The following is a 24,900-nucleotide window of genomic DNA, read 5'->3' on the forward strand; positions in this document are numbered from 1 at the left end:
AATTTTGTTAAATATTGCAACCAATAGAAAATCAAAATTTGCAGACTGTAGTTAATAAAGATAGCTTCAATCTCAATGTCATAGGTGGGACCTACATTTAGTACAGTGGTAATGATAATACAATAATATAACACAGATTTAATATAGCACCTCTTGTCAACAATGCTTCTGTTCTTTTGATATTTATCTGTATAGAAATCTACTAGTAATTTTAAATCTATTTTGTCAATACAGTAGTTGTCTTTATTATTTTCTGCAGGAGAATTAACAATACACTTTGGCAAAGTTAAGATGGTTGGTCATAAAACCTGCCAGGTTTTATAAACGCAAACGAGATAATATGAGCTATTTAGGGTTAGGAGAATAGCGTGTTGGTAGTAGTATTCGCCTCCAGGGAGGTTGTGCAGCGATGAGGTGATGCTCTCTGATACAGCTCTCTGATACAGGTGTATTGAATAACATAGGCTCTTCTGAATTTCACTAGGTTGAGAAAGGTCAGTGAACAAGGGAATGGCATGGTGCCAGTTGGCTGAGTTTGTATGACTGTTGAGGGAGACTTGAGAGCTTCCGTGAGAGGCGGCAATTCTTGAGCCTAGACCTGGGAGGCATATTCTACACTGTGCCATACTCCTAATACATGTGATTATACATATTGAAACACTAACCTCCAGGTTTTATCTAAAGCAAAATCTCAGGCAGTTGGCGTAATAGGAGATTCAATGTTGTAAATTAGATTTTTTTTTAAATTAAAGGAAATATATTAAGGATATTCTTTACTGTATATATTTAATGAAAAAATATGTAATTAAATATTTTTTATTAAATAACATTAATGTGATTATACAAAAATTACGAAGGTGACTTTAATAGCTACATCAATAAGCATGGTTAATTTGCATAATTTAAATATATTATTTAAAAAATCATATATTTAATTAAAAAGATATTCTAGAATCTTTGCAAATTTCCCTTTAAATTTAATTTGTGATTTGGTACCCCCTGAGGTACCTTTTAGAGAGATGGTAGTAGAGTTTGTATCATGACTAAAGAAATTACGTCGCACATAATGTTTTTGTAACCGGTTGTTATGCATGTGTACATCTTAAGGGTACAGCGGCAATGTAGATGGAGTAATTCAATTATTTTGAAGGACCACTTTAAGTCGAAATTTGACAGAATGCAGAAATGCAGCAAAGAAATAACTCTCATTTTGTGGTGAGGAAAATAATAAAGGGAAATTGTATGATTGGATTGTTGTTAATAGGGAAATTGAGTTACAAAAATGTCACGACTTATAATGAAATCAATAGTAGATTTGAGAATGTTGTGGGGAATTTGTACATAATTATTTTTTATTTCTTTTTAAGTATATTGCTTCAAATTTAGCACTGAAACAAATTGAATCAGACCTATCCAATTTTATATGATTAAATCTTTGAATGGGTTTTTTTTTTTAATTAATTTTTTTCAATTATTTTTTTTTTTCAGGTATTCATTCAAAACGCACAGTGATGAGTTTGATTCCGGAGTCGTCCACGAAATAATTTCTGATGATGATGCAATTCTCCCGCACTTCAAAGGAAAGATAATCGGCAAGGTTGAAAATATCGATTCATAGTTCTCTCGCAAATGGTTACAAATCCGAAACAAAAAATTGAGGTGGATCAAACGAAGGTGCTTTAACTTAAAGAAAAAGATGGAATTTAAAAATAAAAGAAATTTTACAGATAAAGTGAGATAAAACTCTTTATTTTTGTAGTATGTTGATGAAACTGACTGAAATTGTTGATTATTACGAACTGGTTGAACCATCGATGTAACTGCTATATCTGGTGTGATCCAGATCAGAGGAGAATAAACCAGTTGTATCTGGTTAAATCTTGTTGATGAATGGATTTGATTAAAACAAAACTGGCAGTTTTTGTGTATCTTGATAGAGATAAGTTGGAGTTTCCTTCAACATCATCTCTGAACTGCATACAGCAAGAATTTGGTGCTCTATGTTTTTGATTCATTAATCAATTTTAGACCATTTCTGTTGTACTTAATGGTTTTGAGTATAATATGCAGGTGAAGATACCATGGATTATAAAAAAAAATGGCCTAGAAAGAAATTTATGTAAATAAGTTTGAGTGGAAGAGAGTTTAATAACTGGAAAAGGAATGTTTATTCCTTTTGATATGTTTTGCTTTTAATAACTGGAAAAGGAATCTTTATTCCTTTTGATATGTTTTGCTTGCAATACACACAATGCACTGTTATTTTTTATATCTTTCCATGTTAAGTGTAACCTTAATAATTGAGGGTAGGAATTGTAGGCCGGTTTGAATCACGTAGCATCATATTTTTGATCGTTGATTCAATTTAAATCAGTGCCAGGCAGGAAGAGATTGTACGGCAGACTGCTTTGTACGTTTAAATAGGACTGCTAAACTGCGTAGTAAAAGCAATTGCAATGTATGTCACCGTTGTGTTAGCGTTTGCACATATAAAATATTCTCAAGGTTTCTCGCTGATTAATGGTTCTACGTGATAATTGGGTCGTAGTCCTCAGAGGAACGCCGGTTCTGTCTAATTCATTAACTCATTTGAAGCAGAACAACGGAGATGTTGAAAACCAGCCCTAATTTGTATACTCTAGTGGGATATACTCTCCTACGATTTTTTTTTTTACATTTGGCTCTCAACGATGAAAATCTTTCTCGAATTAGATGTATCCCTAAATAGCTTGTCTTGTAAATTTGTTTGACTCTTTACTGTGAAAGAGAAGCTTGGTATGAATTAGCTTACTTCTGAATACATAGTAACAAGCCTTCTTTGTGTTAGAAGTAGGTCTCTAGCTTGGCACAAAACACTGCAACAGCACAAAACGTTGCCACCGTCATGAATCCTATAGGTAATAATTAATGTCACATGTGACTCAATGGAGGCATATATCAATTGAAGCTAAGGGTCACGTGTAGTGCAAACAAAACTCTTTATGTACACTTTTTTTTTGCCCCGCCTGTATAAAAATTCTATTCTGGTATCAAATAAGATTTAAATTTTCAGCAAGAATTTCTTTTTATAAAAGTATTCCAAAAATTTGTTACAAAAAATGATTATTATATTGAAAAAAAAAATGATTTTCTTTGGATTGATTTTGGTGTTTAATTTTCAAGACTTCAAAATTAAAACCTTATTTTGAAATTAATTTAATACTGATAAATAAAATCTTATTTTGTTCATTAATTATATAACACACTGTTAAGTACTATAATAAAATTGCTATAATAGATTAAAAATGAACAGAAGAATAATTGTAACAAAATTACAGAGCATCAACTTTTTAATCACAATTAACATCCCATAATGTCATTCGCACAAACTTGTGTTTACAATATAATTAAAAAAAAAAAAAGAATTGGCACTTTTGATAATAACTATGATGGGTTTGATTTCTTCTACTGCCCTTGTATGTAAGATCATGTTTTTGAATGGTAGAGATTTTCTTACAAAACCATGGAAGTTTTATAATACCTTCATAATAGAATTGTGATTAATTGTCAGCTGTTGCTTGGAAATTATTAACTACTTCATTCTCAGTAAACAGGGTTTTAAAAGCTGCTTTCTTTTTTCTAGCAGCTTCATTTCAAATTTTAATATTCTAAATTCATAGTATGCAATAAAATTATGTTATTAAGAAGCAAACAAACCTGAGAAAATTCAACGATGAACTTGTTTAATAAACTGATCAACAGGGTTAAAGGTCAGATATATGCATGATGTAGTTTCTTTAAATATTTGGGAATTTACTAATAGAAAAGCTTTATTATAATTTCTTAATTTTCCCATGATGAAAAAAATAAATTATAGTCTGAGATTAAACGATCTCTAATAATTAATTTTCCTGACTACGATAATTAAATAAAAAGAGAAGCTATGTTTTTGTTAGTTAACTTAAAATGAATGTAAATATTTGTTTAAACATACATTTATGTGTGTATATCTCTGTCTTTTCTTGTTATAAAATTATGTAAATAAGATAGATAAGATTTCTTGATAATGAAGGATATGATTTAGAGAACATTTTTCGATTATTTCAATTTGTCCAATTTTGATGCCTCTGATATGAAGGGAAAAAAACAAAGATATAAAAAATACATTAATATTGCTGCATAGAATTTTTGACTCATTGCTATGGTTACATATTGCTATGGTTACATATTTATAAGAAAAAAAAAACAACACATTGTTAACTGATAGGTACCTATATTTCAGTTTTTTTTATATAGGCATCTTAATTCATAATAGTCCGTGTTTTCATGTAAAAATTATGTCTTATGTTCTGTGGATAAAAATAAAGTTATAATATATTTTTAACAGTGAAATATTTCTTTCTGTTTAATTTTCTTTTATTAGTTTTGAGTTGTGTGTGGTGTTGGATGTGGCAGAGGTGAATTTGGATTTGTTTGTTATTTTCTGAGATTTTTTCAAAAAGAAATCTACATTTCTTCTTTACAGTTAAATAAATATTAATTGTTTTTTAGCTCAAGTTTGCAACATTGCAGTCTTAATACGACCATTCGATAATAGCTCATGCAGTGGCCCAAGGGTCCCTTCGAGTACATTTGTAAATCATTCGCTTGCAGCATTTTATTTGTCAGTAATGTTTTTTTAATTTTCTCTTTTGCTCAGATGTTTTTTGGCAGATTTTTTTTTTCTAAATGAGAAACAATTTAATTTTTATTTTTCTTGTGCTCTCTTCTGAAAATCCTTAAAACATAAAGTTTGCTATTGTAAGGTATAATATTGCTTATTAACTTCAAATCTTCTGAATAAGATGAATAGTGCAGGCACAAAAAATAGCCTACATTAGTTTCCAACACAACTTATTCAAAAACTAATATGAACCTGTCAATGTGTATTACTATACTTCTCAAATACAACAGCAAAAGCACAACGGCGCTTACAGGCTTGCCAACCTATAATACAAAACCAATTTAAGAATTAAAAAAAAAACACCAACACAAATAAATATCAATAAACATTAACACATATTGTGATTGCCCGGAGAAATCAAATAAATAAATTACTCTAGATGAATTACTAAGATAATTGCGGGTGAGAATCTTGGGTTTTTATTAAGGATGTGACACGGTGGTAAAGTGTTAGGCTTGCAGTCAAAAGGTCTTGGGTTGGATTCAGTGGCTGATCTCTTGTTTATATTAGAGCGAGGCAGGGGAAGATTATTATGGGGATGGGAACGTGGGTTGATGAGGATAGCTAATCAGACAATGAGATACTTTTCGTGGAATTTCTTTTACTGGTTTACTGGTATTACATACTGTATACTAAGCAAATCCTTATTAATTGATTGATTGATTAATTTCAACGATGTTTCGTGAGGGCGCCCAGCGAAAAGTCTAATTATTACGGACCCTCAATACATACTAAGACAATAGAATAATATACAATACAATACAATATACAATACAATACAAAAGCCGAATGCACTGGATGTGTTTCATGAGCAGTGCTTGGTGTATTCGTTATCCACCAGCACGTCGTTATAAATACACCTTCTCGAATGGGTTCACTAAATTTACAACATAACCCCAGTTGTAAACTTGCCGTACACGAGAGAATTCACCTCTGATACCAGTTTTGCATTCCAACAGTTCAGTAGAATCTACATGTATAGTGCAACAGGGGGCGGATCCAGACTTTTTGACATGCATTGAAATTGTTAAAATTTAGTGTCAAAACGGGGTCGGGGTGTTCCCCTCCATTACTGGATCCGCGCCTGTGCAGGGGTCCCAAGTTGGAAGAAATCCCTTCCGGGAGATCGGTTAAATGAGCTTTCTGCACATTGTGGTATCGATCGGCAATGACTTCCGTGAGACAGTTAATAATAAAGTAGTAAAAACATGCAAATATACAGTAAATATGAATTTGCGGGAGGTGAGTTTTCCCGGGAGACACTTGCTTGCTGAAGTGCGGTAAGGCCGTCCCGTTTTTCGGGAGACTCGAGGCACCTACATTACTTTCTTTTCCATAACCTTTTTTTTTTTTTATTTTTTTTTTTTGCCGTTACCTCATGGTTTATGTTATTATTATCCCCGTCCACAGCAAGCAATCCAATTTCCATTGCAAGAATAATATAATTCTGTAGTAGAAAAAAAGCATATTTTTTGCTTGTGTACGTACCGATATATCTGATTTATGGTTACCAGCAAACCTTTTTTGCTGTCACCTCATGGTTTATGTTATTTGTTATCCCCGTCCACAGCAAGCAATTGAATCTCCATTGCAAGAATAATATAATTCTGTAGTAGAAAAAAAAAACATATTATTTGCTTGTGTACCGATATCTCTGATTTATGGTTACTAACATAAGGTTTGATCTGCCAAAAAAAACTAAAGAATTTCGTTGTGATGCATAAATATTACTAGACATTATAATAATAATAATCATCATCATCATCATTATCATCATCATAATCATCCTCATTATCTGCCATCATCACCATCATCATGATCATAATCAATTTCATCATTGTCATTGTAGATCGTCGTGTGCTGGCGTGCCACGTGAAAATATAGCATTGTAAAATCAAGTTATTGCAGACTCTAATTATTTATCAAACCTTTATATTTGATGGCGTGCATTTATATGAATCTATCAATCATATTTACAGATGATGGATATGTCAGTTGTTGGCACAGGAACAATTTGTTTTCAACCTGTAAAACATAACGCACATTCAAAAATCGACAAGATGAGTTATTTCTAAATAAATCACAATTTTTTTTTGTTTATAATGTAGTGCTTTTCCAGAGAGGGCGCTGATCAACAATTTAGTTACATTTTTCTTCTTCGGCGATCGACGAGATGTATTTTTGTTGAGAGACTGTATAATGAAATCTAATTTTAGTCTTTTCGTTGGTGTTTTGGTTGTTGGAGCATTCATTTTTTTAGTGCTAACATCAAAATCAGGAGCAGGTAAATGTATAATACAAGGCATTTGCAGTGTACTCTATGTCATAATCAGGAGCAGGTAATGTATGGGTAGGCCTAGCCTAGGCCAGGGACCTTGATGTCTTGACCGTTGACGGCGTTGACAGGAATGGGCTAGTGGCCTAGCTAGGCCCTCGGCTATAGTGGGCTAGGCCTAGCCCTTGGGAGGGCCTACCACTCTAGGGCCTACTTTGCCCTAGGCCTAGGTAGGCCTCCCTTGAACCTGAACTAGAAACCAGAGGCTACCATACCTAGACTAGGCTTCCTTGATGATAACAACTTCCAGCCCTGCAGTGCTAGCTAGTGCCTAGGCCTAGGATATATATGTTAATATTAATGAATGTTGATATTTGGTAATCGCAGTATGGATGATCATATCTGACCAGTTTGTCGGAAACCAGTTTCCGAGTCCTTGGCCACTACTTTGCCAAACGAATCCAGTTCCTCAAAATCATGAACACAGTTTGCTGAATCTTGCCTCTATTCAATGTTTTTACAGGAATGCCAGTCAATTTGAGCGAATTCCAGTTCGAGCAGATGCATTTTAGTGCGAACTTTAACATGGGCGAATTTATCGTTGGCCTATTCTTGTAGTTGTGAGTGAAATTGTTCTCTGTGCACTAAAGTTCTGAAATACTTTTGATAATTATTCCATGTTTGAATTACAGTCTTGGCAAATCCAACTACCAGTTGGCTGCTAAAAGCACTTACATTTTTAAACTATTGAATTGTGCATGTTTCATTCTGAATTAACAATATTACTTTTATGAACATAGGTATGTTTAATTGTAAATTGTTAACCTAAAAATCAATTAAATATGACTTGTTATACATAAGGCTATAGGCTTCCCCTCGGAACCCACCGGGGTTTTTTACCTGACTCCCTGGCAAAGCCTGAGCCTCAACCGAATGCAAATTGTTAGCTCAAAATAGGAAATTTTAATGTAATTAATTGTACATAATTCGCACAGGCTGTTGTTTGCATAAATGGATCTTTTTCCTCTGGAAGTAAATTCCACTTGAATGTTGGTGACACTGTTAGTGATATTTTTAATGGAAAAACAAGTTGAATGTCTGGCTACCATTAAATGTTTTATTAGATATAAATAGCAGCATGCAGTAACTGTACATCCAATTTAAAACATTTAATGTATTATTTTTTAATGTCTGTCTAAATAGAGAAATTTAAATACCACATCTAGTGTCCAGGAAGTCCTAAGTCTCCTGCATGGAGTCCCGGAATGGAGCCTCCTGGAAATCGGCAGGAAGGGCTCCCGCGAGCAAGCAAGAATCTTCCGAAAAATATAATTCCCACAAATTCATGATGACATTTGCATGCTTTTACAAGATTTTACTACTGTATAATCAATTGTCTCCCAGCAGTTAGTGCCAATCATAATGGTTATTACCATGCACAGCAAAATATATTTAGATGTCTTAAGAAAACTCATTAAAACAGATCTCCTGAATAAGTATTCTTGCAACTTGGCACCTGGTCTTTAATTACAGTATAGGGATTCCTTTAGACACTAAAAGCCTGGACTAGGTGTGTGATTCCGGGAAATGGTATTGTATATTAATTAAGAATTAATAAGAGATGTACAGTAACAGTACATTCATTCTTAAACTACACAGAATAAAATAATCTTACATTTACTATATATTTTCTTAATTCTTAATTTCCTTCTAAACAGAGATATTTAAATACCACTTTCACTGCCGGTCTTTAATTAGAGGGATTCTTATTAGACAAAAACTGCTGAAGACCACTAAAAAGCCTTGGTCCCGAAAGTGGTCTTTAAGTGGAGGGAGACCTGTATTACTGTATGTATACTACTGTATGTGTACTCATAAACTGAAAGGTCCACAGATTAATCTCATATAAGAAAGTATAATACGTATTTCAAGTACAGTATTCAAATGCACACTATCATTTGGAATTGAATCCCAACACGATGGCATGCATTTCAGTACTTGGAGTATGTATTATACTTTGTTATGTATACTCATGCCAGTATGAAAAACATCATGTGGACATAGGAGGATTCAAGAAGGGGAAGGGGAAGGTATGAGGCAGGGAGTGGGGGGTGAGGTGAGAGGAGGTTGATCCCAATACCCTTAGAGGCGAAATCTCGCACCTCTGCAAACTTGGAATCTCTGCTCTCTCTCAATATCCATTGCATTCTCTGAAGATGCTTTAGGCTTGTTATAATCTTTTATTCTTATTAAGTATAACTGAGGAGGTATCTCTTCTTGATTATTATTATTATTATTATATTATTATTATTATTATATATTAAGGCCTTCATGTATATTCATATTTAAATTATTTAACCTTCAGATGAACGGAACGTCAAATCCATCAAAGCCATGGATAACACTGACGGCCGAGGTAACGTGCACGCATTTGGTGTGCTTGACTACATTATATTCAGTGCTATGTTAGTGGTCTCAGCAGCTACCGGACTTTACCATGCATTTGCAGACAGTGGTCAAAATACAACAGCAAGGTAGGTCGGACAATCAAAGACAATCTCGCTCATATTTTCTTTGATAAAAACTGTTGTATGCCCGTCTCTTATACACATCTAGATGTGTATAAGAGACAGTTACTAGACATTATAATAATAATAATCATTTTCAGAATCTATAAAATTTCCAGTTTGGACAGATGAAACCTGTCTCTGCATATTACTATACTTTTATTGTTTGAAGTTTTACACATTTATAAAAAAAAATCAAGTTCTCTTAATCTCGAAATGAAATTCTAGTGGCCCTAACGGCCCCGCCCATACAAAAAAGATATAAGCCAAGTGATTCTAGTGGCCCTAACGGCCGTACACACCAAAATGATTTATTAATTAATCAATCGGGAGGGTACTCCTAGAGCTCCTTATCGGAGCTAAAAACACATATTTACTACTCATTTTAGGAGATAATTTTTAAGCATAGCATGCAGTCTTTTTGAAATGCTTGGGGGTAGAATAAGATATGGAAAGTAGTTAATACTAGCTACAAATAAATTATTAATTTATATTTGAATATTGCATATTTTCTTTCACAGTTTGCAGTTTATTTGCACAGTTTGAAAACTTTTAAATTTTTAGTGACCTTAGTGTTTTTTCAAAATGTAGTACATTCACATAATTCCTTTATTCTCGATTTTCCGGATTCCCAATAGGTTCCTGATGGCAGACAGAAGCATGTTTAGTCTGCCGGTAGCCATCTCCTTATTAGCTTCCTTCTGTTCAGCAATCACTATCCTCGGCATCCCTGCGGAGGTATTTAAGCATGGAGTCCAGTACTGGATGGTTGTCTGGAGCTATTTTCTGGTTCTCCCGATAACAGCAATCGTGTTCATCCCAGTCTTCTACGATTTGCAATTAACAAGTGCATATGAGGTAAACATCAAGTCATTTCTTGAGTAAGAAACACAATTCAACTGATTTATTTTTTGATAGTTGAAGGCTACGTTCAGACTTGGAGATAAGCCAGGCTTACTATATGTTAAGCCCGGCTCAAGGTTAAGCATGGCTTAACTTTGCCGAGTCTTCAGACTAGCTGGATTGGCCATGTATGTTCACCGCGTACGCTCCTCACAGCTGACGTAATTGAATGCTGATGGTTTTCTTTATCCAAGGTCAACGCAGGACGCCCCAGAGCGATTAAAGCCGGTGTAGAAAAGTTAAACTAGGTGGCACGCCAGACCTAGTTACTATAGCAACTATAATCCACCTAGTTTAGACTGGAAGGTGGATAAACCCGGTGAGTGGAGCCGGGTTTATCCACCTAGTCTGAACTAGGCCTAAGTGTTTTACTGTCAATATTGATTTGATTGTTTAATTCTATTGTTTCTATCATGTGGTGTTGTTTTTTTTTGTTGTAATATGTATTTATCCTAGTTTAAATTTCATTCTCTAAATGACGGCTTCCCCTATCGTTGAATGATAATTTTGATTTATTGAAAAAAACTATTTAGTTAATTTTAGTTTTTTGTATAAATTTACAAAAAGGTCAGTTTTTTTATAACATGCGTAACAATTATAATTGTGTAGCAATATATTAATTTTATGTTAATACTTTTCTATACCCATATGATTGTAGTACCTAGATAGACGGTTTAGTATGCTTATACGTGTTTTGGGAGCAAGTCTGTTCATTCTGCAAACTGTCTTCTACATGGCTGTGGTTCTTTATGCTCCTGCTCTTGCTCTTGAAGTTGGTAAGGATCTTTATTAATAAAAATCACTTATTTTTATTAAAATTTCTCCAGTGGTAGTTGCTAGGTTCTCGGAAATTTTCATTTCAAATTTAGTGAAAATGGTGTATACACAAATGTTTCTTGAAATATCCTGGCAACTGACAATGAATGTATCTTGTATCTTTAAGTGACCAGTCTGGAAGTTTGGAAGACTGTTCTGATGACGGGTATTGTCTGTACATTCTACACCTCACTTGTAAGTTCTTGCGCCAACTTAACCGCATCCGACTTTATCGGTGACATGGACAAAGTTTTTTCTCCAGCTCCCTCGATTCATCATTACCGTTTTTAATTTATCACCTTCAACAACAGTGTCTTCTTCAAGGGCATTTTTACTCCCAAAATACTCCCCAACTAACCTATCATAACTAACAATGATAAACATTTCTCAGAGAGCCCTCGTTAAATTCAAACTATAATAATTATTATAAGACCAAAACGTCTAAACATGTTGAGAAAGAAAGAAAAGTACTTCACTATAATTATTTTACTGTATTTTAGGGTGGAATTAAAGCTGTAATCTGGACAGACGTATTTCAGTTTCTCGTACTTTTTGGTTCTCTCGTTGTCGTCATCGTCTTAGGGACCAATAGAGCTGGTGGGTTGGAGCATGTGTGGACGTACAATAAAGAGCATGGACAACTCAACTTTTTTGTGTAAATATTTATTTAAGAGCAAGTAATCCCACCATTTACAAGATAGAATTTGTGATGCTGTACCATAAAACCTCAAATAGAAGCCCTAAGGACTTAAACAGAAGCCCATCTTTAAATAAGCCGCCCCTCTCTTTAGTTTCTAAAAATAATCTTGAAAAGAAGCACACAGGCTTCTTTTCGAGGTACCACAGTAGGATTATAATGTAAATGAATTTCAAAGAAAAAGGTTTACACCGAAATTTGTTTGGTGTAAACACCATTGATAAACAATGAAAAACTTGGTTTATTCAGTAGTAGTGATTTAATGCTGATTAATACACTCTAAGATGTTGAGATTAGATTAAAATACTCTACTGTAATTTAAAAAAATATAATTTCTGCTTTTTTTTAAAGCAGGATTTCATGGTTGAAAAATGTTTTTTATACCTTATTTTAAAGTTAACTTTTATTTTTTAAAGAAAATTAGAGAAGGCAAACCATGGTCTGTACTATCCATGCAAAAGAACATGATTATTCTACTGTATTATATTTAGAGATTATTTTCTTTGTTCGAACAAGGATTAGATTAATCTTACATCCTGTTTAATGGTTGGTTCCATTATCCTCAGACCTGACACAAACCCTCTGATGAGACTCAACATATGGAGCGTTGTGATTGGTGGAACATTCACTGCCTTACCTATATGGGCTGTCAGTCAGACTGCTGTTCAACGCTTTCTCACTGCAAAGGATTTAAAGGGAGCGCAAAGGTAAGTCAATGTTTTATTGGCTGTGATTTATTCGGTGTAAACACCAAGGATAGCCCTCGAAAGTCTAGAAGAGGACTTATTTCCAGTGGGGTCCTTCTGGTGGTGATTGGGCAGTATGTTGATACTTCTGGGTAAAGAAAGACACATATATACAGTGTCTTACTCAGAAACACAAGAAAACATGATGTAAATGAGTAAATTGTGTATATGGCATGATACGTTTCCAGATGATGAATATTTTGAATACAACATATAATTTTCTTATTTATTAATAGGTCTATTTGGTACTCGTTGCCAGGGAATATCATAATGATTTCTATTGTTGCTTTCTGTGGACTGGTTCTTTATGCTTTCTATGATGGTAAGTGGTTGGTAGAGGTGGGGGCTTAACTTTGATTCAACAGTGTAACATATTCATTAATCTTATGTATAATAACACTGTGCCAACAGATATTCTGCCAGTGAATTCTACTGTCATCCAATTGTTTGCAAGGTGCATATTTATACTCTACTACTGTACTCATTAGCAGTTTCAAGTCAGTGCATATTTCTACTGTACTATACAATTCATGTTGGTGCACATCTTTGAAATCACATATTTAATGTCGGTGTATATTTTTACCATCACATTTCAGTGCATAATGCTACCAGTGTGTGATTCATTACAGTTAACACTTCGTTAATAATATTGCAAAATTTATGCCGGATTATAATAGTATACCTATCTAGTAAACAATGCAACCATTTGCAGTTTGTTTTTTTTCTATAATTCTTTAATGGTCATCATTCTAATTGGAAATTGGAAATTTGGGCTGGGGCCCCGGGAACTTAACTACAACTTATGGACACAGGCGGACACAACCAATGTCCTTAACCCGCTTAACTCTCAATATCTCAATATGAGGGTTATTTGAGAGGCAAAGCGATCAGACTGTTTAAAACCCGACGCTGGTCAGGTTTGGACCAGGGGTCTTCAGCAGAAGAAGCAGGAACAATACCTGTCAGCCAACTGCTCAGCTCCAGTTTTATGGTGGCATGAACCTCTTGTTTCTTACAGCATAATTTCTTGTTTATTTTGTGTACAGGCACAACTCCAGGCAAACAAGTTCCAAATTACAGTTCAGTAGACCAGGTACCGTATGGATATATTACAATGCTTGTTGTGGTATTGATGATAGTGATGACTATAAAATTGTCAAATTTAAAGAGTGTTTACTGAAAAAGATATGGTGGAAAGTTACTATTGTACAATCTAGTATTTAAAAGCATGGAATTCTCAAAATACTCAAAATAATGCTTATGTTCTAGGGATGGAGTTCTTGAGCCTAAAATTATTTAATGTGAAAGTCTTTTCACACTGGTTAAAGGTCATTTACTTATTCTCTTTTATTTAGATTCTCATTTACTTTGTCAGTCAAGAGTTTGGAACCATTCCAGGAATACAGGGTCTCTTTGTTGCCTGCCTTTTTGCTGGAACGTTAAGGTAATGTCTTGTAGATCTTAAAATTTCCCTCTCCCCATTTGTCCTCATTGATACTTTTTTATTTTTTTACTAACATTGTACCAATATTTATCTTCAGCTTAAGTGTTAATTATTTATACATGCTATTTATTTTCAGTACTGTGGCATCTGGTCTGAACTCTCTGGCTGCTGTGACTCTAGTGGATATAGTCAAGCCTGTACGCAGTATAAGGAATAAAGATGGAGGTCTTACAAGTGCAATTCAAGATAGACGCGATACTTTGCTTTCAAAAGTAATGAGTAAGTTCTTACAAGTATCAATACTATGGCAGCTGTGATGCATTCTCGTAGTTTTTTATTTCTTTTGTTCCTTTTATCATTCCAGTCATTTTTTTCCCCACGGTTGTCGGCCGACACGATTCTATGAAGAACGCAGCACAACGACGTGCGTCCAACAGATCTTTTTTAATGACAATCGGTTAAGACTGCTTCCGCCAATCAGCAGGCGGCATCGCGTCGTCTAGCGCTCACAGGAAGCAGGGTTGGATTCCTTGTGCTGCGGTCGCACGGCGCAGCAAGTGCCTAGCATTAGATGATTAAAAAAGATTGATTTATCTACGTCTTTATCTCTTCAGCTTGTGGATACGGTATACTTAGTATTCTATTGGCCTATGTAGCATCCCAGCTTGATGGTCTAATACAAACAGCGAACACAGTGATTGGTACAGCAGGAGGCCCTCTATTGGGCTTGTTCTCTCTTGGTATGCTCTATCGCCGGGCAAACTCGGGGTAAGATTAGATATCAGATTAGATTATTCACATATATATTTATTTGTTCGTCATCGAATCTAATTTTTTATTTTATTCTAATTTTAACCGGTGGCTATGATTTCATGTTTGTACAAACTTATTTTGGTCTCCATCCACGCAATTATTTATTTGTAATTTACAGTATATATGATTTTTTTTTTTTTAATTTTTTTTTTGTAATACTTTTGTAATATTATTTAAGTTTGCATTCACTGTAATTTTTAAGTTGTGTGTGGAAAAACTCAATAAAACAAACAAACTTAATCACTCTTTAAAGTGGCAATCCCATCATAATAATGGTGGACATCTATGCGCATCACAATGAAAAAATTCAGTTTAAAAATATGAATATCAAAATAATAAGACATCACAAGACAACAGGCGCTGTATGGATCAGTACACCGGGGTAACCCCCTACTCATCTTGAAAGATGTACTGGGTTCTTTAAAGTGGACATGAGCCAATTGTGTACACTGGACCTACAGTTTATAGTCCTTATCCGAGAAGACTTGTTCCACCACCAGAACCATAGGCAAACATCTGCATCATATTTATGGAACTACCTTCCTGTTTTTGTAATACGCATATAGAGTAAACTTTCTTGTATTATGCACTATATAAGACTTACATTATTATTATTATTATTCTTAAAATCCACTCTTATTAATTAAAATTTACCAATGTTAACACCCACCCTCCTTTAAAATGTTTACGACCCACCCTTAGTTTTCTACAGCTACAACCTTTTATGACTGGTCCATGGATGCAAATTCAAAATAATGCGTTATGAAATATTTGCAATTTCAGTGGTGCCTTGATAGGCCTTCTGTCTGGATTTCTTCTTGCCTTGTGGATCACCATAGGAGCTATAGTGCACACAGATGGAGGAGAAGTTAGTGCTGATGCCTTCTCACTGTACCATGTATGTGCAATATATTTCAATTCCTTAAATTTTCAGCAATTTAATGAAATAGTTAATAGGTAATGGTAATGGTAATGGTGGGATATTTGTAGCGCACCTTCCACAATAAAATCGTCTCAAGGTAATGAGCTGTTTTTATTTGGCTACATGGCTAAAATGTCAAATCTTCAAAATTCTGTTAAAACACATAGTCATTTATCTTTAGGCCCAAGGGCCCAAAATATATCATGGCAATAGTAAACTCAACCACCATTATACATGCCATTTTTTTTCACAAGACAAATATAAAGACAAGGTACTCTACATACACTAAATCTGATTATGCCCTGTCCAGTCAATTGAATTATATTTGACAAAAAAAACTGTTGTATGCCCATATATAGTCATGATGTGCCTATATATGGCCGTGATGAATGTCATCATGACCATATTTAGGTATGTCACATGATAATGTGGAGTGGACAGGGCATTAGGGAGCAGAGTTGTTTTTGGTCTTGAGAAAAACTCCTTCTATCAGGATTTGAACCCAAGACCCTAGTATTTGAAGGCTTTACCACTAAGCTAGGGCTCCACTCTTGTTGTATTAATGATAAATTAACAAATAAAAAGTTGTAAATTTTGAATTTATAAGTTTTCTTTATCTTTCACAGCTCTCATTCTTATGGTATAGCACTGCTTCTTTTTTTACCACATTTTTCATTGGCATAGCAACAAGTGAGATTGTACGCTGCGCTTTTGTTGATGAGGAGCGTAAGAGTGTTGACCTCTTGACGATGGCAAGATTTCTCCGGTAAATATGTTTCAAATCATAAACCAACAAAAAAACAACAAAATTGGTGACCATAACGTTATAATTTAAAAAAAATATATATTTTAAATTAAAAATAATAAAGCACATTTTTAAATGTAGGCACATCCAAAATTTAACGTTCAGCCGTATAATTGCAGGATTTTTGATTATGCAAAATACAGCAGCAAAATGGTTTTTAACAGTTTTGTTGGCATTGGATTTTCCTGCTTGAGGAAAACAATGTGGTTGTTGTTCAAGTGTATGATTCGCTAAATACGGTGTAAAGAAAATAATGTGTCTTTGTAGGAATTGATGGTCCTAAAATATTTCTATTTGTAGGCCCAAAGGTTGGAAACCGCCTTCAGCAGGGAGCACGTCCTTAGGCCTAGGAATCGATGACTCATCTAGTGAGCAACTCTTAGCCCATGATGATGATGATGATGATGATGAGGACGAGGTTAATGCTGTAGGGGGTTCAGCAACCGATGATAAGCACCTCTGGCATAGTATGGAAAGAAGTACTTACTTGAAAAAGGAGTCTGAACATTAAACTGGAGAGCTGTATGTTGTGATGGCTCACGGACAGAACAGATTTTCCACTTTTCCGAAAAATGAAAGAATTCATTTTGAGGACTGACAGATGTTGCAGCTTATTTTATTACCTCCGGCAATGAGGTTATGTATTCACTATTTCTTGCTGTCTCTTAGCAATATTACGCAAAAAAAATAATGAGTAAATCATCATAAAATTTAGTGAAATTGTAATAATAATCAAAGATAGACACCATTCAATTTTCAGAAGAAAAGGTCAAAGGTCATGGAAATTCAATTATTTAGCCTTGAGCATAAAAGAAAATAATGGAATCGTTCCTTGTATTCAGGTAGCACTCAAGAAAATAATGTAGTTTAATACAGCGGGCGATTCCATTATTTTCTTGAAGGTATGCTGCAGATTTGCCAGTCACACACTGCCTGCTTATTGTTGGTATTCAGGTACAGGGCAGAGGTATACACTCTATGGAGTGACTGCTCTAGTTAATTTGTTTATTTATATTCTATGAAAATATGAAGTACTTCTTTTGCAGGTCATTGGGTCCACATGTTTAAGTGTTGCTGCTGTAATCACCACAGAGCAGGCAGTCCCACCAGGTGGCTACCCATTTATACTCGTGGGTGGAGAGAAGCAATGCAGAAAAAGCTGTCTTGCTCAAGGACACACGAAATGCACAGTGGTGGATTGAAATCCCAACACCAAGGTTGGGAACCAAACCGTTCTTGCTGCGCCAAAATTCTACAGTTTGCTCTTTGGTTTATATCCACCTACTGCTTTGTCCCAACAATATAGCCAGTATCACTGGAAAATTTCCTTTATATTCTGCATTCTGAGTCTGAATTTACTAGGAAGGTTGGTTCGTTGCCAAATTTGATTGGGACGTTTAATATACAGTACTTTTGAAGAGAGGAGTGGGGGAGGGGGTGTTTTGGTGAATTTTCACTACTGGAGCATGATTTTTTTTTTGCTTAGGACATGGAGGGGGAACTAAGGTTACAAGCTTTAGCAGGGGAGGGGTGCATGGCGCCCCCCCCCCCTCTTGCATCCCCGTAAGTATGCCAATGCAAGAATATAAGAGTGCTACCTCTAAAGGTGGGTATACAATAACATAATGCAACAATGTACGCACAACGAATCGTTTTTAGTGTCAATCTGCTTGGTCTGTCATCGAAAATCAGCAGACAGTGTCGCCTCGTCAAGCGGTCATCGAGAGCGGAGATAAATCCCTGTTGTGTACCTGGTTAATGCATTATATTCAATAAATTGTTACACCAATTCAATATGCAAATGACTCTTCAAATATGTGACTAAATTTCATTTGAAATTTGGTGCACGATGGAATGTTTGATTACGAATACTGCTGTGTTCTGATCCTATTCCAGCAAATCTTCGCATTGTGAGCTGTTTCACCTGCTGCCATTTTTCGGTGCCGAAAACACAGATGCTTCTAACCCTATCAATCTATCACTCCATTAATACAGCGCCATTCAAATGCTCTTTTCTCGAGGAAGCAATGTTATACTTTATATACTAGCGGAGGCAACTTAAAAGTGCGCAATACAAAGAGTTTTAGTGTTGAAAAATGTTTACTCCGATTGTACACACAATGCTCATTTTTAGTTCTTTTGATCTGACATTGACCTGAAAAGTTGATAACTGTTTGATTTGATTTTAATTTTTTTAAATAAGCATTTCAATATTTTGATTAAATTGTTTAACAGTTTTTCAGTTTATATCACATACAGTATATCTTTCAAACTATTTTAACTTAATTTATTTAACATGACCCTTCAACATCTTAATTATAAGATGTGTGATTTTCTTTTTGGACTGTAGAGGTTGTATTTAGGTTTTTTATTATTTACGTACATTGGAAGTATGAGAATTATACCATTTATGTATTTTTCGACATTTTTTCTATGTATGTAATGTGCCCAGTAGTGTTACCGATAGAAAGTTAGGGGTAAAAGCTGTGCGACTGGTGGTCGGACAATTTTCGGTAAAGGCCACTGGGATCTAGAAAAATTTGACATTTTTAGGCCATTTTTAAAAATTATACATTAATAATGTAGACTTAAATTTTAACATTCCAATTTAATTTCTGTAGCTGAATTCAAATTTATAGAATTGTTTATATTCAATGACAATATATTTATTATATATATTTTATATAACACATTAAGCTAATATTTTAAAGAGAACAACAGTTATTAAAATGTTTTTTTGACATTATTTTAGGACATCTTTAAAAGGTGCAAAACTGTCTTTCATTAGATAAATTTATATGTTGATAATTGACATTTATCTTAAATAAAAAAATATTTAAAATTTAATGCCGTCTCTAGTTTAAATTGTTTTCACATTACCAATTAGTTATTTTCAGATAATTTATTCTTTATTATTACATATTTTAACATTTATACAATTTATATGCATGTTGTATTCAGTAATCCTGTCTTCTGAGGTAATGCCAGTCTTGAAATGGGGGTGCTGATAGGGGGGGGGGGAGGGGCTCGATGATCAGTTGAAGGGTGCTAATTTGCAAAATAAGGCTATTTTAGGTGATTTTTTAACTACTTGACCATGATTTCTGGGGGAGGGGTGTACCCCTTAGATGTGCCACTGTTGTCTCCTGGTTGAATTCAGTCATTGCTTTACTTGTGTTTTACCTACAGTGCTGAAATGCAAGATAGTTGTAGCACTTTCCATGTGCGTTCAATACTTGCGTGTATGTTAACACTGTAAACTTCACTGGAAAGAAAAGTGGTGGATTGTCTGCTTTTTAAAATAAAAAATAATAATAATTATAATTTATAATTTTCAGCCACAGCCAGGCAGGGGGTTTACAAAGGTCCAAGTCCTGGTTGTGTATTAGAAATTAATTTTGGCCATTTTTTACCATGGAGGGCTTAGCCTTCTTTCCATGCCCGCTGATGCAACACTATGTATGTACAGCATGTAATACAATATGCATGTACTGCAAGTGATACGTACTGTACCATCACAAATGATAAAAGAATTGGCTGATCTTCTGAAACCCATTTTGTAATGCACTTGCACATATTATAACTCAGATATAATAAATACAGATAGAAATAATGTTAAATGTATGCTTCAGTTTTATTATTTTCATTTATCTGGAATATTTTAAAATGTGATTTGTTGAAGAAATAGCATAATGTGAACCCATAGATTTTTGACTGTGTGTGTGTAAATATTTCAATTTTGTCTCGCTTGCTTTTCACTTCTAGTTTGTTACTCTGAAGATTAGTGGATGCCACTTGAGGCCATAGAGTTATAATAAGAATACCAGATCACTAACTCCAATGCATTCAATGTTCTAAAAATGCAGAGCTGTGTGTGCGACTACTCAGCAAGATGGCTACCGTAGATTCAGCCAATCAAAATACACATAAGCAATTAAAGAAGCATGTTTTGAGTGCAGCTAAGTTACCCGTATGTTTAAAACTTGGGCGCTGCGTTTCTCAGTACTTTATTCATTTATCAATATGTTGTAATATGTATACAGTAGTAAGCTGGAAGTAATGAATGGAACACATACACAACTCTGCTTTGCTTCACAGCCTAGTTAGCATTTAAGTTGTTATAGTAGCTTTATGCATGAGGCACTCTAATTGTTATAGTAGCTCTGTGCTTGAGGCATATCATAAATGGCCAGCTTGGAGTAAAGTGTACGAGCTAACAAATTTTTCGGTGTAGTTCCCATCCAGTCCCTTCATGGCCCTCCAGTGCAGCTTGCTCACCATCTCGGGCTTTCCCATTGGATGCTGCATCTCCAGGCGGATATACGCCAACCAAAGTTCTGAAGGAGGAAATTAGAGAAAAGACATCAAATCATGATCATATATAGGCACATCATGACTATGTATGGACACAACAGCTTGTGTAGAGAGAGTTTTCATGAAAAGTATTCACAAACCTGGATTTGTTGAACCAAATTCATTCAGCGCATCTTCATAAGCTGCTCGGATTCTTGTCATCTTTGGATTTTCCTAAAATATCCATAATAAATCAAAAATTCATACAATTTATATTTTATGTTTTTATTATTTAATTTCATACACAAATTCATGCACTAATGCCTACTCATTGCACAGTTTTGTATCATTTATTCAGTGCTTTGGTTTGCAAACATAACACACTAAAATATATCACATTGTCAGATGTATCAAAAAGTTAATTTGCATATTCATGAATATTCATAACAACTTTTTTACCTGTGAAATCTCAATATCGATGTACTTCTGGTAGAAACCTACTGCCAGTGGTCTTGTGCTGACCAGCTTCTTAAATACCTTCCTTAGCTTGCCAATGCCCTGAGTGGCTCCCCAGTCCAAATAATATTCTTTAACAGTCACCGAGATCCTAGGATGTTCATTCAAGCCTCGCTATAATTAACACAGATAATTATAAAAACAACCTATTACAGTAATATACATAGCAGGTGAAAAAACTTTTCCTCATACTATTTTCTTTTAGACATTTGGACCATAAAATATTTATACAACTTTCTCTTATAAATGTGCCACTTAGCAATGAACATTTTTCATGTTGGTCTGCGGCCCTATACAGACGCCTGATAAGCATAATAATAGGTCGACTTATAAGGCGCAAATAAACAAGGTCTCTTAGCGCCATATCCAAGTAAACAAAAGGTAAGGTCAGACAATAGAGGTATCAGACAACCCTGCATAGCTTACCTGCATGAGGGACTCAATATTGTTTGTGTCGTTTTCTTGGTACCACTGTAAGCCATACTCCCATATTGATAAAGCATCCTATAACAGACATTATAAATGATCAAAATGTTTAAATTGTAACATGGATTGTACATATGATTTTCTCTGTATATTTTTCATTGGAAGAAGTTTGTGTGGTTGTTAGGGGCATCATCTTACACAAGGGTTTCTGGCATTGCTAAGCCTACTTAATCCTATAACAGAGATTATAAATACCAACTGAAATGATCAAAATGTTTAAATTGTAACATGGATTGTAAATATGATTTCTCTGTATATTTTTCATTGGAAGAAGTTTGTGTGGTTTCTGGTATTGCTAAGCGGAATCTGGTAGGTGTTCATACCTCTGTTTTCACTTTGTTGATGGCTTCATCAAACAACTGACGTATATTTTTCTTATCAGTTTCATTCCCTGTAAAATTGATAAAAATAATAATTAAAACATGAGTAAATCTGGATGAAAAATATATTTATATGTCATACGATTGTGATGTAATAAGTTTTTCGATCTGAGATGACGAGTAATTTGGAATGGTCTTGCACCACTGTGAGGCATGTATGCATCTGTAATTATGTTCATTTCTCAATATGCAACAGACTAGCACATTTGATCTAGCAAGTGCACCAGCTATTATACTGCGATGTGCTATCTTGAATTGATGCGCTATCCTGTCGTGGCAAATCTTAATTTGTACCAGAGTACTAAAAGTGAGAAAACCCCATAACGATGACCCAACTTTTAGATGCTAACCTGTTTCAGATGACGCTACATGAAGGGTCAACTTTTGTTTCCATAAAGCAGAAGAATCTTGGAAGGCATCAGTTGCCATCGTCGCTGTTGTTATGGCTTTATCTAGCATTCCCAGCCTCAGCAACAAACGTACCCAATGAGTATAAATGTCCATAGACAATTTGCAGTGCTCCGCTGCTGTTGATAACACTCGTAATGCTCGCTCAGCTCTCTATTGGACGATAAATTGATTATTGATTTTAATTGTTTCATCTAGTGATGGGTAGATTTGGCTATGCAGATGTTATAAAATTGCTTTTTGATGAGGTAATATTTGAATTAGGCTACTACTAGAGTAGATATTAAAAGTTAAAAAAAGCTAGGTCTATGAGTTATTGGAGCACACTTTCACAAGCAGATCCACATACAAAACAAAGTGGTGGTTTAAAATGTAGGTTTCTGGATTTCTATGCACCTTTTCATTGAGCTTTGAGGGGCCCTGATGGTCGATTCTTTCCAGGCAGGCGGTTGCATACATACACCACATCTTTGGTGTGTCCAACCTTGTGGATGCCTCTTCATAAACCTTAAAACATTGCTCTTCTTGGCATAGCACCTTAGTTTCTGTAATAAAAAAAATATTTAAAGCCATTAAACATCAGTTCATCAACACACTCTATGGCCAGATGTCACGGACAGATAAACTTAATAATAACTATATAGGTTATAACCAAAGTGCCTCACCATCTTGTTCTGCCTTTAAAGGTAGGTGTCTCCTAGCGACTGCATCCCACACTATTTCACTTGATGGGTGAGTTGTTTGAACACTGGAAGCATAATAGAAATAATATAAGTGTATTGTGTTTTCTTATTTATTTATTATTTCATTTGATTTTTTTTTTATATACTACACACTATGTTGTTATTTAGTAAAATTACAGAGACAACACAAATGTGCAGAGGTGGATTCAAGAGTGTGGGGGAAGCCAGCCAGGCCCCCAACATTTGGGAGAAAAAAATGCATTCTAATTCTAAAAGTCCGAGAGCAATTTCAAGCCATCTAGATGTATTACAGTTGAACTTGCCCAAGTCAAATCCAGAATGGCATTGAAAAATTGTTCGACTTAGAAAACACAACAATTTGGCAAGCAAAGTAAGATCGACTTTGAAATTATTTCAGTTAGGCAAAGTCGACAGGCAAGTTTAACTGTATAGCTATAGCATTTGGTACTTAAGCTGCAATCATGGTGAGACCTAGTTAGACTGGACCCTCCCTGGGCTCCCTCCATTTCAAATACGTGGATCCACCACTGATGTGGCTATCAAATTACAGAAAATTGGCAATAGGAACCTACTCAGTATATATTTCATCTTCCAGTTTGCTTGTAAAGTCAAACTGTTGTAGTAGAGGTATGAATGACAGATGAAACTCTGCATCATTTTGGATCTCCTCCAATGCTTTCTTGTAAACTATTTTGGCTGCTTGACCTTCCATCAAAGCATCGGACATCTCTTCCTCGTCTGCCTTCATGTCACTTTGCTTGAGCAGGGTCCAGCGCTTACGTAGCTGTAAAGATTGAATGAAAGATTCTCATATCGGCTGATATTTAAGCATATTTCTGGTGGATTCAAGATTTTTTTTTTTTTGGGGGGGAGGGGGGAAGCTGGCCTGGGTCCGTAAATGTTTCAAAAATTTTTTTTTTTATGGACTGGCCTGGGTCCCTAAATGTTTCAAATTTTTTTTTTTTTATGGAGAAAATAAGAAAATTATATTTAAATTAATCTGAGAATGCCATTTTCCCTGCCCATCTAGGAGTGCCACAATCATAAATTTTCAAACACACTATTGATAATTCAGCAGATCAAATGGGTATTAAACTATATATTTAGCATGTACTGTATATGTGCATATTTATATAAAAGTATTTTAACTTACTTTGTCGGCATGCATAAGCTCCATTCTGAAATACTGTTGGATGAAAAACCAGAAAAAAATTTAAGTAAATATGTATACAGTACCAATTCAAAACTACATTACTTTTATATAACAATTGCAGGATTTAAACCTAGGATACTGAAATTGCAAGGTGGGCACCTTCACTATGATGTCACAATAACCATTCTCTTACCTCTTGCCATATTTTCTGAGATGTTGGGTGGTGACGCAAAGCACGGAGTAAAAGGCTACGAGCATTCTCCGATGAGC

General features: G+C 34.8%; 3 protein-coding genes across 5 annotated transcripts in view; 2 read left to right on the top strand and 1 right to left on the bottom strand.

Annotated features, from left to right (window-relative positions):
- LOC117101597 (axin-1-like) overlaps window positions 1–4,371 on the top strand; it is a 45,114-nt gene extending 40,743 nt beyond the window's left edge. For both annotated transcript variants that reach the window (XM_033241585.1, XM_033241584.1), the window contains exon 11: window positions 1,489–4,371. In XM_033241585.1, coding sequence (XP_033097476.1) covers window positions 1,489–1,618 — 130 coding nt within the window. In that variant the 3' untranslated portion in view covers window positions 1,619–4,371. The remainder of the gene's footprint in view (window positions 1–1,488) is intronic.
- A 2,489-nt stretch (window positions 4,372–6,860) lies between these two features.
- On the top strand, window positions 6,861–20,303 carry LOC117101598 (sodium-dependent multivitamin transporter-like). Its single transcript, XM_033241586.1, has 15 exons — window positions 6,861–6,986; window positions 9,343–9,511; window positions 10,183–10,402; window positions 11,106–11,223; window positions 11,391–11,458; window positions 11,764–11,918; window positions 12,527–12,667; window positions 12,943–13,028; window positions 13,753–13,799; window positions 14,062–14,150; window positions 14,287–14,429; window positions 14,765–14,918; window positions 15,747–15,861; window positions 16,512–16,651; window positions 16,991–20,303. The coding sequence occupies exons 1-15, from the start codon at window positions 6,902–6,904 to the stop codon at window positions 17,199–17,201; spliced, it is 1,941 nt and encodes a 646-aa protein (XP_033097477.1). The 5' UTR covers window positions 6,861–6,901; the 3' UTR covers window positions 17,202–20,303.
- LOC117101599 (U3 small nucleolar RNA-associated protein 6 homolog) overlaps window positions 20,216–24,900 on the bottom strand; it is a 7,199-nt gene continuing 2,514 nt past the window's right edge. The window contains exons 8-17 of one of the 2 annotated variants that reach the window (XM_033241588.1): window positions 24,631–24,663; window positions 24,050–24,261; window positions 23,439–23,521; window positions 23,170–23,318; window positions 22,716–22,926; window positions 22,309–22,376; window positions 21,926–22,003; window positions 21,443–21,613; window positions 21,145–21,217; window positions 20,216–21,027 (exon numbers count right to left, since the gene is read on the bottom strand). In XM_033241588.1, the coding sequence (XP_033097479.1) occupies window positions 20,870–21,027; window positions 21,145–21,217; window positions 21,443–21,613; window positions 21,926–22,003; window positions 22,309–22,376; window positions 22,716–22,926; window positions 23,170–23,318; window positions 23,439–23,521; window positions 24,050–24,261; window positions 24,631–24,663 (1,236 nt within the window). In that variant the 3' untranslated portion in view covers window positions 20,216–20,869. The remainder of the gene's footprint in view (window positions 21,028–21,144; window positions 21,218–21,442; window positions 21,614–21,925; window positions 22,004–22,308; window positions 22,377–22,715; window positions 22,927–23,169; window positions 23,319–23,438; window positions 23,522–24,049; window positions 24,262–24,630; window positions 24,664–24,900) is intronic. The other variant, XM_033241587.1, reaches the window with a different exon arrangement.

Source organism: Anneissia japonica, unplaced genomic scaffold (genome assembly GCF_011630105.1).
Source record: "Anneissia japonica isolate Jap-2015-1 unplaced genomic scaffold, ASM1163010v1 scaffold17412_len611537_cov169, whole genome shotgun sequence".
In the NCBI taxonomy this organism is placed as follows: domain Eukaryota; kingdom Metazoa; phylum Echinodermata; class Crinoidea; order Comatulida; family Comatulidae; genus Anneissia; species Anneissia japonica.

Bases quoted from the DNA above. Each gene is read 5' to 3' on its own strand.
- LOC117101598 (XM_033241586.1), top strand. From the start codon at position 6,902: ATGAAATCTAATTTTAGTCTTTTCGTTGGTGTTTTGGTTGTTGGAGCA. The intron at 9,512-10,182 runs GTAGGTCGGACA...GATTCCCAATAG, and splicing joins GGTCAAAATACAACAGCAAG to GTTCCTGATGGCAGACAGAA. The intron at 15,862-16,511 runs GTATGTGCAATA...TATCTTTCACAG, and splicing joins ATGCCTTCTCACTGTACCAT to CTCTCATTCTTATGGTATAG.